General features: G+C 41.3%; 1 protein-coding gene across 1 annotated transcript; it reads right to left on the reverse strand.

The window, feature by feature from the left end:
- Window positions 1-6,385: 6,385 nt before the first annotated feature.
- On the reverse strand, window positions 6,386-16,324 carry LOC148025948 (pentatricopeptide repeat-containing protein At3g24000, mitochondrial-like). The gene is made up of 3 exons (XM_087692031.1): window positions 16,000-16,324; window positions 6,986-7,200; window positions 6,386-6,832 (listed from the first exon to the last, which is right to left on the reverse strand). Exons 1-3 carry the CDS (start codon window positions 16,322-16,324, stop codon window positions 6,386-6,388), a joined length of 987 nt encoding a protein of 328 aa, XP_087548157.1.
- Between the last annotated feature and the right edge of the window lie 525 nt (window positions 16,325-16,849).

Consider the following 16,849-nt stretch of genomic DNA (forward strand, 5'->3'; position numbering starts at 1 on the left):
AAAACTTCATCTTTTCTTCATACAAATGCAAGTAAGTTGACACTTGCTGGCCATTAAACTGCTTCATCTCCTGTTGGACAGGTTTCAAGGCATCCATAGCATCACTGTCACGTTTTGCGTGAGCTTGCTGCTGCATATACATGGTAAATGACTGAAACAGGTTCTTCATGACATTATCATCTGTCATCTCTTCTCGCGAGTCTCCCATCTTGCTGAAAAGTGACGCAGCACTTTCACGTCGGGTTCACCAGAAATGTCGTGGAGTTCGTGCAAGAGCTATTGAACACGGGGTTCAAGAAGTTGCAAGGCAAGAGGCTAACAAGAAAAACTCAATTTTTTATGCCAAAGATCACTATATTGCTTGTTAAGTGAATTACAACAAAGAAGCTACCAACTATTCTTGACAAGAAGTTGCACTTATAGGCATGAGCTGCTGTGATAGCGTCCACAAATCAGCACTATCTGGTCCTTCAGTTCCTTCGAGAGGTTTCGGTCATCAGTCCAGGTACAGCCGCTCTTGCAAAGATTTCACAGCTTCATTATGAGTGTCCATAACCATTCTCAAATTCAGAGGCACAGTCGGTTGCATAATCTGGTAGCATAGCTATGACAAACCCATGTTGGTGCCAACTTTCTGCATATCCATCATCCCTAGAAGAGCAGCTCCCTGGAATGCTTCAGGAATACTAGTCATCAAACCCGGCATTGCAGAACCTGAGTATGGTGCCGTACCAAGTGGAGCCATTGTGTTGGGAGGGTTGCTCTATATTCCACCTAAACTCCCTCTGTATGGTTGCCCTCCATTCCAAAGCAAATCCACCAGTTTGCAAACCTCCACTTCCCATAAAACGTTGGCTTTGGAATGTCATCATCTGGTACAATCAAACGCCCATCTTTATCCATTTCTAGATCATCAATTCTTGCCCAGTGTATACCCAGCTAGTGCTAATTTTTATTCTCTTACTAGTTGGATTGGTCTTCAATTTTTTGTCTGCTTGAGAACCTAGGCTTCTCTTGCTCTTCGTGTTACACACATCATCTTGCTCCTTCCTGGAATCACCACAGTAAACAGCCGTGTCGGCTGGATCACCGTATTTTGCTGGCCTTCGGCAGGTGCTGTTTTGAAGTTTTCCCACGTTGTGTCAGGGCCTTCACATCCTCAGAAATCCTTGATGTCATTCCCCTGGCATGATTCAATGGAGACTTTCTCTCATCCCGTTGTTTGATATCGCAAAACTCCTCGGCTACTTCTCTCCAACAGCAGCGTCCATGGTCCAGGTGTCATTTCCTGTAGCCGCCAATGAAGCTTCCTCGCCTTCTTCAAGACTGTCCGTTCTTTCATCTTCCAATATCTCGTCTAGAGCACATCATAATGCTGGTGTCGCTGGAGCAGAACGTCGAGTTTCGAGAAGTTGAGAAGCAAAGAAAGAAAAGATCGATTTTAGACCAGTTGTGTAGAGACCAGTTGTTGCTGCCTCTTTGTGTAGAGACCAGTTGTTGCTGCCTCTCGTCATCTTCCTCGTTCCACTATCTCCGTCCTCCCCTCAATAAGTAGCTGCTTGTTCTTCCTCTCGGAATTGTGCATACACATTGCCAACCAAGTGATCTGCCAGATTGTCACAAACATTCAAGCTCTCCCGTTCCTTTTGTTCCCTGGCGGCCTATTCTGGTCGCAGACGTCAACAATGGCCACCATAAAAGTCCTTAGGCAGATGTACCTCTCGAAGACAGTGAGCCAATGTTCCAGTCCTTTTTTTTCTGATGATCGCCTCTGCCCCTTAACCCGTTAATTCTGGCCATTCCCAAAACAGCCTGCTTTTCTCCCTCCAAAAGCAGTTTAAAACCCAAATATAAGTTTTCCCTCTTCCTCCTTGAATAACCTTTTACACCTTTAACTTTTTCAATAATCTTCCATTCTGCCAGTTTGCTCGTTGAGAAATCCAAATGGGAATCAGTGCATGGTTTTAGATCTGAAGATCCAGCACCAGTTTCATGACTCAACAACTTCTTGCTGTTGCATTGCCACTTTTCTTTACGATCTCTTTCATTTCTTTTTGTAGGCTAACCTTCAAGACCCCTTTTACTACTTTTTCCACAGCACCATCCACCTTTGAGCCTTTCTTTTAGGGTATCTTTGGAATCATCAATTGCCCCATTAAAATACAGCTTTGTGATGGGTGATCTACGCACAACTGCAACTTCAGCCTTGAAGATTGAATGGCAAAGTATTCCATCGGTGCTTGCACTTTTCTTGGAGTTCATCATTAAAATTATCAGCTTGATAATGTCCTTTGGCATCAGTTATTCATATTTTTCTAACACACACACATCATGCATCCAAACAAAATCATACATATGCACTAAGGGAATATATACATTGGATGCGGATTATCGTAATGTATCACACACACAATGAATCACACACAGAAAATAACACAAATGCACAACAAAAGAAATGGAGGTATATACGACTCGGATGCGCAGCAGCACGACATCGTGCTTGTCCTCGAGCTTGAGCTTCAATAATGGGAAGCTTCATGTGAAGCTTTCATGGCTACCCACAAAGCTCCCATGCATGCTGAGATCGATATCTTCATCCGGGAAAAAGGAATCATTCATGCGCTGAAGGGCTTGTGGGGTATGAGCTCTCAGGGTCAGAGATGGTTTAGATTGAAGAATCCATGGTTGCCCCAAACTATTCCAAACAGTCCAACTGTTGTCCACCTTGTGGCTGAATCCGGGGAGCAAGAGTGTCAAGGAGGAGGAGATCAATGTGTGGATTCAAGGCTTGGAATGGCAGAGGGAAGCAGGGAAGGAGGGTTGGGCCAGAGGGGGGAGGCAAGAGGAGCAAGGAACATCAATGCAAAAATGTGCCGCAAATTGCAGGCTATTCCCTAGGGTCTCTCCTGGCTTGTGCCCCTTGTCCAGGGTATGGGCTGTGGTCAAGGACAAGTGGGGAAGGCTCCTAAGGCTTCAATCTTTCCCTCCCATGGCTGCTCTAGGGAAAAAGATGAGTTCTCTCTGTTGTATGGCTATGGCAGCTTGCCTGGGAGGAGAGAGAAAGGGGGCTGGAGCAAAAAGTGACTGGGGTAGTAAGAACCTTGCGTTATATGCTGAGCGGATTGGAACCACAAATATCATTACGTCTTCACCCGAAGTTGCCACTCCAAGCTAATTTGGCTTTCTATTTGTCTTCAGTTATTGGCAAAAATAAAAACATAAACTTGACATCATTTTCTCATCTTGCTTATTCACTTGATTGATCTTCTATCTTGGAATTTCTCAAGGACCTCTGTGGTTGTGACTTTGCTTTCGAAAACCCTTTGACATCTTTAGAAATAGCATGCTAGTAGTATTTTTCTATGAGTAATGGAGGTTGACACTATAGAGAATTGTTATCTATTTTTTATTAACTCACACACCCAAATTCCCACAAGGAGAGTGTGCCTTTTCTCCAAATGTTAGCTTTTTTAGTACTACAACTATATGTTCTAAACAATAATCAGTTTTATATTCATAGTATTAGTTGTTAATTCTAGATAGTACTAAAAAAGAAGACACTTTTGACTCAAGTGCTGTGTCACCAATGACTTAACAATCATTAATACTATTTAGAACATATCCATGTTTAGTAACATCTTGTATGGTACTATGATACTATGATATCACTATGCTAGCAATGTTAGCAATATTATTACTATTTTGTTGGTACTAGTTACCTTTCATAAAGAAACCAATATATTAGTTTAGTTCTAAAGTAGTTTTCCTAAAGAAGATTATTAGTTCTATGAAGCCCTTGTGTTTTCTATGGTTGTTAGCTCAATTTTACTAGCTTCCATTGATAGAGCTATTTTAGTAACAACACATTGTTATGTTTGTAATGCTTGCACTTGTAGCCACATGCACTTTGGATCCTATTGGGTATGTTGCTTGGACGCATTCACACCCTACAACATAAGGGAGAAGCAAATGCATGTGTGCATGGGTCTACGCATGGCTTGTTTAAACATGTTATATAATTCTATCTTAAGTCCAACTTTACGAGTGAGGTTATCCATGCACGTGTTTTCAATGTGCAAGGGATCCCCCTATTGAAAACAAGAAATGTGCAATGAAAGATATAGAACTAGAAAAAGATTAGCAAGTAAGGTATCTTTCAATTGGTTTAGTGTCCAATTGCTTTCATATATTATATATTTATCTAATCCAATTATATTGGGCTTTGTCACTCCCATGATCCAAATGATAAAATAGAGGGTGAAGTGGTTATCAAACTAAAGCAGAGGGGGACCTCACTATCCATGAAGAGGTCTAGGAGGATGAGGCCCACCACTATTTAGGAGCAAGAGGTTGTTGTTGCTGTAACAAGTGGGATACACACCAACTAGGGTTTAGACACCGCGTCACACTGACCGAGGTATTTAAGGTGCAAGAGCCCTAGATTAGGGCAACCAATTATTATCAAGATCATACTCTTCACCTTCATCTCCAGCTTCCATGGCTTCCTCCTCCCTTCTCTCCTCCCTTCTCTCTTTCTCTCTCTTCTTCTAGTCTTCTTTCCTCTTCTTATTGTTTTCTTTCTCTCTCCTCAACTCTTCTTCTCTCTCCTCAACTCTTCTTCTCTCTCCTCTCAGCTTCTTTCATTACAAGTGGTATTAGAGGTTCAGTCTTTGGTCCTTTTCTTCTTTCCCCTTTCTCTCTTTTCAAATCCCAGAAACCCTAGTTACTTAGCTTACAGGTACAGGTATAGCAAGGACTACAGTTAACTTCAGCTTTTTGGAGCAAACAGGAGCTATGGCTGGAGACTCAGACATATCTGCAGGTAAAATGCTTAAAATAGCAGGTCGTAACTTCTTTTCATGCAAAATTTAAGGGTTCCAGGTCAAATTTAGAGTCCCAGGAGTTGGTCCCATGAGCAGCAAATCGTCTTACGGAACTGGCATCATCATCAAGACTGCCACTAGGAAAGCCCTGATTGGCCACATCAAAGAAAGCAGTGTGACCTTTCTCTTGAATAACATCAGCAATGATCTCCTATTGCTCTGGAGTAGGATCAATTCTGTGGGATTGTGTGCACAGCCATGTAACAGAATGATTGAACCTGCAGGAGCAGCCTTAATATCAGATATCATCCTATAAAAATCTAGACCAACTGTCTTTGGTTCAAAGTATATATACTTTGACCATGGAACACTAGCATCATTCAAAATATTCTTGTGATTTCCCCAAGTTGGAGAAGAAATATGCACTTTTGCTCCAGGTAGGTATCATTGAATGAAGGCCTGTTGGACCCTCTCTCTGCATTAACAAATCGTGATACATTGGCAAAAACTATATATTATCATCTATTTGATTGGCTTGTCGACAAGGTGAATAAGTCAATAGGTCAGGATCCGGATTCAAAGACCTGAATAGGTGTTCTTGATATTTATGGATGTAGGAGTCCGGGCTTGGATTTGAATATCCCCTTCATTGTGTCGGACTTGTTCTGCCTCAACGATCCTTGGAGAGAGAGCAGACCGCAGTTCAACACCTTATAAAAGAGCCCAAGAGTTCTTTCGTGAGAACATTATGAGATACCTTGTTGTATGTCTTCCAAAATTTGACTTGGGGTAGAATAAGGATTTACTGGACATCCTTGTCGAAGGTTATGAGAATTCAGACATGGCTCTTCACTATGGCACGATGCTTCGGAAATGCTTAAGACATCAAAGTGCAACAAAGTATGTCTTAGAGTCAAATAATCTAAGGAAATTCTTTGGCTATATGGAGCTTCTAAATTCAAATGTGCAATTAGATGCTGCTGCAACATTCGAGGAGCTTTTGATAAGACATAAATCAACGGTGTCAGAGTTTTTCACAAAGAATTATGAATGATTTTTTTGCAAGATACAACAGCAAGCTTCTGGAACTCTGCCCAGTCCTGTCCATAGTTGGTCCAGATGTCGTTGCTTTTTCTCCATCAATTCTTCGATGACAGACTCCCTCTACTGCCTATAATTATTGTTTTTCCTCCCTCTTCAGCCTTCGATGTCTACGTATCCTCTCCCTTCAATTCATCGCATAAAGGTTGTGGTTTTTTTTTAAAAAAAGTGAATAAATTCACGATAACAGCATGGGAATATTCAAACATTCCACGAAAGGCTCTAGTTCGGGAAGACTCTCTTTTCCTTTGGTTCCATCCTTCTTCTCCTGTGCGTTTCGCAAATGTCCTCAGCTTCATCTTTTTTCCACTATTTCTGTTGCCTCGTCTTTTTCTTTATTCAAAGCTCTCCCAAAGTCCCCTTTCTTTCTGCTTTTTTCTCGAAGTAGCCAGCTAATTTCTTCTTCCCTCTGCATTTCGTTACACAAAAGCACGCTCCTTCAACTCAGTCGGTTTGATTGTTCACAAAATGCGTGTGTTAGAAGCATAACCATTCTTCACTATTTGAATATGAAGCAGGTTGCCTTGCTGAAGAAACACTATAGCAGAGCAAGCCTTCAAGGTTGAAAGGAATGTAGCCTGATCTGGCAGTAAACCAACATGTAGCATTTGTTGATACAGGTTGAAAGTCTCCTCACCACATCCATGCATAGCATATCCTTCCATCATGACATTCCAAGTCACCACATCTTTTCTTGATATGTAGCTAAATACCTTGCCTGCTTCCTCTAGGCTTTTTGATGTGGCATACATGTCAATAAGGCTGTTGCAAATCATTACACTAGATTCAAACCCATGTTCAACTATGTGACCATGAATTATCTGACCTTGTAGCAAGGATTCTGTGTTGGTTGTCAAAAGGCAGTTGTACGTGATTTCATCAGGTTCAACTCCTCCATGTTGCATCTCCTGCAAAAGTTCAACAGCCCTCTGGCCAAGACCATGCTCTGCACACCTTTCCTTGGAAAAGTGACTTAACAGTGGAGAGAGCTTTCAAAGTGTTTATAAATGTGATCCTGTTTGGTTCCACATTTTCTTCTAACATTTTTTTTGAAGTAGTACCACAGCTTTATGGCCATTCTCCTGTTGAGCATGGCCAGCAATAAAGGCATTCCCAGTTACAATATCATGCTTTCGTAGCTTATGAAATAGAGATGCTACATCTTCAAGATTGTGACATTTTGCGTACAAGTCAATTAGAGTGTTGCTAACACACACATTAGTGTCCAACCCAGACTCCACAATGTCCCCATGAATCAGTTTAGCCTCATACAAAGCTGTAATATTTGAGAAAGCTTTGAGAATACTTACAAATGAAATGGCATTGGGAGTTTCCCCTTCATGCAGCAATCTCCTGTAATAATCAAGTGCACTCTGACCTTGTCCGAGAAGAATACATCCTGAGATTATTGAATTCCATGTCACGAGGTCCCGATTAATGAATTTTTCAAATAGCCCATTCTCCTTCTAAATTGTTTGTAACAAATACCAAATTCGCTCCCAAAAAATACTTGTCTCTTCTATGAAATTGAACATGAACGAACTGAAGGAAAAACATTCAGGCAGAGCAAAGCACAACGTCTAAGTATGTACAAAGTAACAAATGTCACATACACAAACTTTTTGGTGGATTCCACACCTCGGATGTGCAACAGTACGACATCTACCCTGTCTGATCCTGCGCATCCTTCGGATGGGCCAACTACCCAATCCACGAACAAATCAATCTCTTCATTGTGGACTTCCGGTATATCAGCAAGGTTATCTTTCATATCATCTATCTCTTCTACTAGGTTTCTTCTTGTTGCTCTTCTCTTGCAAATTCTTCCAATGCATAATCCTCATCATCTCTTTTCTTGAAAATCTTGATTCTTTTTCCTACAATAGGCACTCTGAGCACTGTCCCATCCAATTCTATCAGCTCCTATGTTGCATTGTCAAAGACATGTCTGACTATGTATGGCCCAAACCATCTTTTCACCATCTTCTCAAGTGGAGTATGTTGACTTTCAAGGCTGCTATCAAAGACTAATACCCAGTCTCCCTCTTCTATTGCTCTAGGCCGCAAGCGATGCCTGCTGTCAAACCTGTCCTTATTTCTAAGTCTAGCAACCTTCAACCTGTCAATATAAGCTAGCTGAAAATCCTCTAGTCTTCTCTCCAACTGTCGGATCCGAAGAGCTAAGAGCTCCTCTCTCGTCAAATCCTCCTATCAGGGTAAAACTGACCAAGTCAAAGCATAAGTCTCTGTTGGCATAACCGGTTTCTGACCATACATAAACTCTGCGAGCATATATCTTGTGGTAACACTGTGAGTCATACGATCAGCCCACAAAGTAAATGGTAGAAGTCTCGGCCATTCTCCAATCCGTCCTCTACATGCTTTGGCTAATGCTTTCACTATCGGCGGATGCCCTCTTTCACTCTTTCCATTTCCCTCTGGATTGTATGCTGTGGTTAGAGCCAACTTGATTCCTAGTTGAGAGAAAAACTCCCTAGCTTCATCTACATCTAATTCACCGCGATCTGCAATGATCTTACCCACACAGTCATACCTACAGAAAATTTCTTCCAATAAAAACTTACACATTGCACTAGTGGTATTCGTTCTCAAAGGTCTTCCCTCAACATGATTGGTAAGATCCTCTCTAGCCAATACAATATATCTCATCTGCCATAGACCCATCGGCATAGTAACCAAGTCAACTACCCACTTATAATGAATGCATAGCGGATAGGTCAGATGAAGCTCATCTCGATGACACACTATGGAATACATCTAACAGTCCCTGCAAGTATCTACAAAGTGAGAAACATCTCTATACATGCCTTTCCACCAATATTTTTCCTTGATTTTCTCATAAGTAGCCCACACTCCTCTATGACCAGCCCAAAGACTCTCATGAGACTCTCTCATCACCACTGGGTCTCTTTATTGTAGACAACCCGCAAGGGTAATCCACCTCTTTTCTTCGGGTGCTTCCAAAGAAATCCGTCCTTGAGAAAATAATCATAGACCTTTCTTCTGATCTTCTTGAACTCTTTATCTATCCATTCATATCTTTTGCTTAGTGTACTAAGGTACTTTCCAATCTGCAACCAATCTCCAACATAGAGTTCTTATATGAAAGCCACAATATCATAGACATGGCAAACATGATCAACCATAGCGGTTGAAATTTTTCCATCATCCTCTTCTGCAAAGTAGTTTCTCCTCATCATCATATCTGGCTCTAGACAGCATATCTACCACATTGGATTATCTTTCCCTGCTATGTGTTTAAATTCTGGATTTAATGACTTGATGTATGCGATCCATCTCACCATAGCTATATCCGAAGTAGAGCAACTCATAATCATACCTATCAATGGCAAGCAATCTGTCTCTACCACAACTAGGGCTCCAATAAAATACTCCTTGTTACATTTGAGAGCCGTAACAATTCCCAGTAATTTCCTCTTGATTTGCGGATACCTCCTCTATCTCTCGTTTGGGACTTTCGCCCCAAACCAAATAGCGTACGTGTTTCCATCTGAATCATCTTGACCCACAGCCCAACCTATGCCAATTGGACTAGTGTCAACTGTCAATACAATAGGCCTTCTGTAATTATAATCCACTTTCCTGAGAGTAGGAGTAATCTGCAATAACTTCTTCAATTTCCGCATGGCTCTAGTGTGGCTCTCATCCCAATAAAATTTCTACCCTTTTCGAAGCAGTTGATATAAACAATCTGCTATGTGTGCAAAATGGGGTATCCAAATCATGTAAAATACATAGGCTCCAATGAATCTCTATACCTCTGAAGTGGTAGAACAATACTCCGTAATCTTTCCTATAGCATCCACCTTTTCAGGTGAAGGTTTCCTGCCATAATACCCACACATATGTCCAACAATGACAACCTCATTTACTCCAAAAACAGATTTCTGCCCTGATAGTGTCAAGTTCACTTCTTCTAACCTGGCCAAAATCTTTTCACAAGCTGCAATATAATCAACCACAAAGTATCTGCATCCCTGCTCATTAAGACGCTCATTCTTCTCTTCTTCTACACACCCCTTAATGGGCACATCATCCAAGAAAGGCATGGTAAGCTGAGGTATGTACTCACGAATGACCTTATTCATGGCATTCATCATATGCGCAATAGAATTAGTGGCACCTTGAGGCAAGGTACACATCCTGACAAGCCCAATAGGAGTTCTCATAGTGGTTATGTCCCTGCTTTCCAAGGCCAGCTGATCATATCCCGAATACAAGTCACCTAAAGAATAGATGGCACATCCAGCAAATGCTTCTGCAAACTCATCCACAACTGGACCTATATCAACATTCTTGATAGTAACTCTGTTTACTGGCTGTATGTCCTATATAAATCGGAGAGTACCATTCTTCTTTGGAACCGTAAACCACCTATTTGAGTATGGTGCAGATGAAGGCTCTAGGATTCCCATCCTGATTTTCTCATTCAACAAGTCAACTAGCTTTGGCAAGTGTGCCCTAGGCACTGGAATAGGTCGGAGGTTCCATGGAATATGAGGAATAGTAAAGATCACCATAGGAGCAACAATATCCGGATTCACACATCCAATCTCATGTGAGAAGAAAGAAAACCCCCTTCCATGTCGCTCAAGCATATCCTGAAAGCACTGCTTCTCTGAGGGTAGAAAGAAATCACCATTTCCAGTTTTTAATTCAACAAGAGTCTCTACTGAAAATTTATGGCCTATATGCTCTGGATTCCTCAAATTTGGCTACTTGGCAGCCCTCTCTATTTGCTGATCACTGTCAGGTGGAAGCGGTCCAGCTACCGGCTTCACCTTCTTATCTAAAGTCTTGTATTTTGTGTCAACCCTGGCTTCATTATGATCCTCTGCATTACTCAAATCATGCTGTAAATCAGCAATTCTGCCCTCTGGTGGTGGCTGAATATCCTTAGCCCTCTGCTTTATGGACTACATAGGAACAACTCTAAACTCTGGATGCTGAAATATTTCAGTAGTAAACTTTGTTGGTTGAAAGTTTTCAACGCTCTGTGTCTTTGTAGGCTGATCATAATCAGCCGAAAACTCTGTTTGCTAAATTTCTTCAGCACTCAACACTTTTTGCTGAGTCACCTCAGCCTCAGACTCTATGTGTGACAAAATCTGAAATTTCATGAAACATGTCCAGGGACTGCACTGATACATTACTAAGACAACTCTGCATATCAGCTTTCAGCATATTTTCCATCTCTGTCATCGTATCTGCACAAACCATACTATCATGCATGCCATCTATATGCTCATCATCCTCTAAAATACCTGCATTTTTCAAATATTTCTCCTTCCTGTATATGTATTGCATGGCAGCTCTAGGCAACTTAGAAATCTTCTGATAACTCATCGAACTATTTGTTGAAATTCCAACAAAATTGGAGGAGAAAACATTGCTGCCAAGAGGCGAGAACTCCAATCTCATATGCTCTGTACCACCGTCGTCTCGCGGGATAGCGGTACCTAATGAAAACCCGAATCCCTCATAGTGGGCAAAGACGCATCTCGAAGAGTATCCCTATTTCTAGCATGGTTTACACACACAGTCATAAACTGGACTACTCTCATACCATCTTTACTGCGAATCCGTGCATAAGCAGATCCATCATCCATTACTTTCGTCTCCATGCGCATCTCTGTGATGAATGGCTGTCCTAGGATTATGGGGTAAGAGCATGAATCCTGCACAAAGAAATGGAAATCCTCCTCTACATCTCCAATAGAAATCCTGACACTGGAATAGGCAGCATACAAATCACCTGCAGTGTTGTTGGCGGCTCTCATATTCCACCCATGCTCTGCATCCATAAGCCATCTATTACTTTCATAAACTCCACAAACTATGAGATTAATATCTGAACCATGATCCACCAAAGCAACATAAGGCACCTATTTCTCTCCAATTTTTACCATTGTTTCTGTAGTTTCCCTAGCCCAATGACTCCGCGAAAAGTGATTGTGCGGTACCAAGATAGGCTCATCACTTTCAGCATAATGCATAGGCTAAACTCTCTTCTCTGTCTGTGGAAAAACAGAAGCATTCTCAACCATAACCTCATCCTCATCCTCATCCAACTCCCCAATCAAAACTCCCTGTGTATCAGTAGTAGGCAATGTATGCCTTTTCCTCTTCAGGACTTCTTGGAACTGATCTTGAAACTCTCTTTTCGAGATGCCCAAAACCTCAGAAATAGGAAAAGTCACCTCACTGCCAAGTATCTTATCATTAAAGATTTTCTTCATGTCCGTAGATGTCTAAATATCAGACATCAATCTAAACCCTGGCTGCTTTCTTTGTCTAGGTTCCTGCCTCTTTTCTTTCTTTTGAGCATCCTTCATTTGTCGTTCTTGCCCTGGTCTCAAAGACGGCCCCGCAGGTATAGGTGGAGTAACAAACTCACCCCCTCTAGTCTTTTTAGCTGCATTTGGATTCTCTTCATCTCTCTTACGCTTCTCCTCAACAAGTACATCTACTCCCTGAGACTTAGCCAAGTAGGCATAAATAGTGTACTTGTCAACAGGCGAATCCCAACCTGTCTCAGATCTGATGCTAGAACCTACACTAGTCAAAACAGTCTGTTGAATTTTTCCCTTGTTTGCCGTCTCCATAGCATAGGTCCATAATGCTGACTAACTCTCTGAACCTTTCTTAATCTAGACGCCATATGCAGAGGCATCTTCTCTAGCTACCACATAAGAAGTACGCGCAGCCATGTCATCTACTAATTTCTTCATTCCGCCTTTCCCAAAATTGGTAGCAAGCGGAGCTCCTATTTCAGTCAACCAGATCTTGCCATCTTGTCCCCAAAATACCAAATTCTTCCTCCTTGCATCTTGAAAAGATTCACAATCCCTGCAATGCTGATGATCTGTACTATCACACCAAATACATCTTCGATCTCTCCTAGGTGCACTAGGAGCACTCCTAGGTACACTAGGAGCACTAGAAGAAATAGTAGGCGCAGTCGAAGCAAACTGCTCTTTCAATTTTCCCACCAATTTTTCTTTAACTGACTCCAGTGTCAAATCCGGTATGCCTTTGATTATGTCATCAAGAGAGAAAGGAACCAAAGGAGCGGATGATTTTGGAGCAGAAGGAGCTGGTATCGGTCTTGGAACAGGAGGAAAAGGAGGATTAGAAACAGTAGAGACTGGCATAGGCCAAGTAACTAGCTGAGGAAGAGAAGAAATGACAGGGGTAGAAGCAGACATAGGAGCAGAAGACGGCGTCGGTGTCATAGATCCATTCTGTAGGCGAGTCTTCCTTATTTGCCTCTTAGTCAAAGTCGAGACCGCATCCTGGGCATCTTGCCAATCTGTTTTAAGACCCATAGGCTTCGTGCGATCCTCAAGAAGCTCTCCTAATTCTTCCTAAAGAGCAGGATCTACAGCTTGCAAGAAAAGCTCAACTTTCTCAACATCCAATGCTCTTTGTTCAATGGCATCAAGCTACCTATACCTCTCTTCAAATTCTCGTATCAATTCTAAAGCAGTTAAACTTTTGTTTGGCATGTAGACCCACTCTCGGAATGACTGCTGTGTAGCCATCCCAAAGTCCTCAAGAAAATACTCCTCTTTCAGGGCCTTCTTAAAAACTTGCCAATGAGAATTTTGAAGGAAAAGATCAGTCACTTTTACCCTCAAGGAGGGTGTGACAAGGCGAAGAAAATATTTACTCACAAGTCCTGTTGGTACTCATACATCTTACGGAACTTGTGAATATTTACTCACAAGTCCCATCTTAATCTCATACATCTTCAAATAAGCCAATACATTATGGCCATCAAATAGCTTCTTTTCATTCTCAATTGTTTCAATCGCCTTAGTTGCGCTGATTGCATTCTCTTGCTTCGAATATAGTTGCCTTTGTTCAAACAACTGTTGTTGATGTAACTGCTGTTGTTGCTACATATACAATTGTGTCTACTGATTTTGAAGCTGCATATACATAGACATAATCTGCAAAATCTGCTTTAAATCATCCGTAGAAGTACTTGAAGCAGAAGTCGATGATGAAGCTAAAGTAGAGGACAAAGCAGGAATCGTAGAAGAGGCTGAAATTGATGCTGAAGTAACTCCCATCCTAAAATTTAAATGCGACACTTTCACATCGGGTTCACCAAAGATGTCGAAGGGTTTTCAAAAGCAAAGTCACAACCACAGAGGTCCTTGAGAAATTCCAAGATAGAAGATCAATCAAGCGAATAAGCAAGATGAGAAAATGATGTCAAGTTTATGTTTTTATTTTTGCCAATAACTGAAGACAAATAGAAAGCCAAATTAGCTTGCAGTGGCAACTTCGGGTGAAGACGTAATGATATTTGTGGCTCTAATTCGCTCAACATATAATCCAAGGTTCTTATTGTAGGATTGCGAAATAAACAACTCCATCCCACGAGCAGCAAATCATCTTACGGAACTGGCATCATCATCAAGACTGCCACTGGGAAAGCCCTGATTGGCCACATTAAAGAAAGCAGTGTGACATTTCTCTTGAATAACATCAGCAATGATCTCCTATTGCTCTGGAGTAGGATCAATTCCTGTGGGATTGTGTGCACAGCCATGTAACAGAATGATTGAACCTACAGGAGCAGCCTTAATATCGGATATCATCATATAAAAATCTAGACCAACTGTCTTTGGTTCAAAGTATCTATACTTTGACCATGGAACACCAGCATCATTGAAAATATTCTTGTGATTTCCCCAAGTTGGAGAAGAAATATGCACTTTTGCTCCAGGTAGGTATCGTTGAATGCAGGCCTGCTGGACCCTCTCTCTGCATTAACAAATCGTGATACATTGGCAAAAATTATATATTCTCGTCTATTTGATTGGCTTGTCGACAAGGTGAATAAGTCAATAGGTCAGGATCCGGATTCAAAGACCTTAATAGGTGTTCTTGATATTTATGGATGTAGGAGTCCGGGCTTGGATTTGAATATCCCCTTCATTGTGTCAGACTTGTTCTGCCTTAGCGATCCTTGGAGAGAGAACAGACCGCAGTTCAACACCTTATAGAAGAGCGCAAGAGTTCTTTCGTGAGAACATTATGAGATACCTTGTTGTATGTCTTCCAAAATTTGACTTGGAGCAGAATAAGGATTTATTGGACATCCTTGTCAAAGGTTATGAGAATTCAGGCATGGCTCTTCACTATGGCACGATGCTTCGGGAATGCATAAGACATCAAAGTGCAGCAAAGCATGTCTTAGAGTCAAATAATCTAAGGAAATTCTTTGGCTATATGGAGCTTCCAAATTCAGATGTGCAATTAGATGCTGCTGCAACATTCAAGGAGCTTTTGACAAGACATAAATCAACGGTGTTAGAGTTTTTCACAAAGAATTATGAATGGTTTTTCTGCAGGATACAACAACAAGCTTCTGGAACTCCGCCCATTCTATCCATAGTTGGTCGAGATGTCGTTGCTTTTTCTCCATAATTCTTTGACAGACTCCCTCTACTACCTATAGTTCTTGTTTTTCCTCCCTCTTCAACCTTCGACATCTACGTATCCTCTCCCTTCAGTTCATCGCATAAAGGTTGTGGTCGTTTTTTTTAAAAAGTGAAGAGATCCATGATAACAGCATGAGAATATTCAAACATTCCATGAAAAGCTCCAGTTTGGGAAGACTCTCTTTTCCTTTGGTTCCATCCTTCTTATCCTGTGCATTTCGCAGATGTTCTGGGCTTCATCTTTTTTCCATTATTTCTGCTGCCTCGTCTTTTTCTTTATTCAAAGCTCTCCCAAAGTCCCCTTTCTTTTTGCTTTTTCCCGAAGTAGCCAGCTAATTTCTCCTTCCCTTTGCATTCCGTAACACAAAAGCACGCTCCTTCAACTCAGTCAGTTTGATTGTTTGCAATGCGTGTGTTAGAAGCATAACCATTCTCCACTATTTGAATATGAAGCAACTTGCCTTGCTAAAGAAATGCTACAACAGAGCAAGCCTTTAAGGCTGAAAGAAATGTGGCCTAATCTGGCAGTAAACCAACATGTAGCATTTGTTGATACAGGTTGAAAGTCTCCTCACCACATCCATGCATAGCATATCCTTCCATCATGACATTCCAAGTCACCACATCTTTTCTTGATATGCAGCTAAATACCCTGCCTGCTTCCTCTAGGCTTTTTGATGTGGCATACATGCCAATAAGGCTGTTGCAAATCATTACACTAGATTCAAACCCACGTTCAACTATGTGACCATGAATTATCTGACCTTGTAGCAAGGATTCTGTGTTGGCTGTCAAAAGGCAGTTGTACATGATTTCATCAGGTTCAACTCGTCCATGTTGCATCTCTTGCAAAAGTTCAACAGCCCTCTGGCCAAGACTATGCTCTGCACACCCTACCATGGAAAAGTGACTTAACAGTGGAGAGAGCTTTCAAAGTATTTATAAATGTGATCCTGTTTGGTTCCACATTTTCTTCTAGCATTTTTTTTGAAGTAGTACCACAACTTTATGGTCATTCTCCTCTTGAGCATGGCCAGCAATAAAGGCATTCCCAGCTACAATATCACGCTTCCGTAGCTTATGAAACAGAGATGCTGCATCTTCAAGATTGTGACATTTTGCATACAAGTCAATTAGAGTGTTGGTAACACACACATCAGTGTCCAACCCAGACTCCACAATGTCCCCATGAATCAATTTAGCCTCATACAAAGCTGTAATATTTGAGAAAGCTTTGAGAATACTTACAAATGAAATGGCATTGGGAGTTCCCCCTTCATGCAGCAATCCCCTGTAATAATCAAGTGCAATCTAACCTTGTCCGAGAAGAATACATTCTGAGATTATTGAATTCCACGTCACGAGGTCTCGATTAATGAATTTTTCAAACATCCCATTCTCCTTCTAAATTGTTTGTAACAAATA

The sequence above is a fragment of the Lygodium microphyllum genome, chromosome 14, assembly GCF_053477565.2.
Source record: "Lygodium microphyllum isolate KBCC chromosome 14, Lygodium_microphyllum_v1.1.10, whole genome shotgun sequence".
In the NCBI taxonomy this organism is placed as follows: domain Eukaryota; kingdom Viridiplantae; phylum Streptophyta; class Polypodiopsida; order Schizaeales; family Lygodiaceae; genus Lygodium; species Lygodium microphyllum.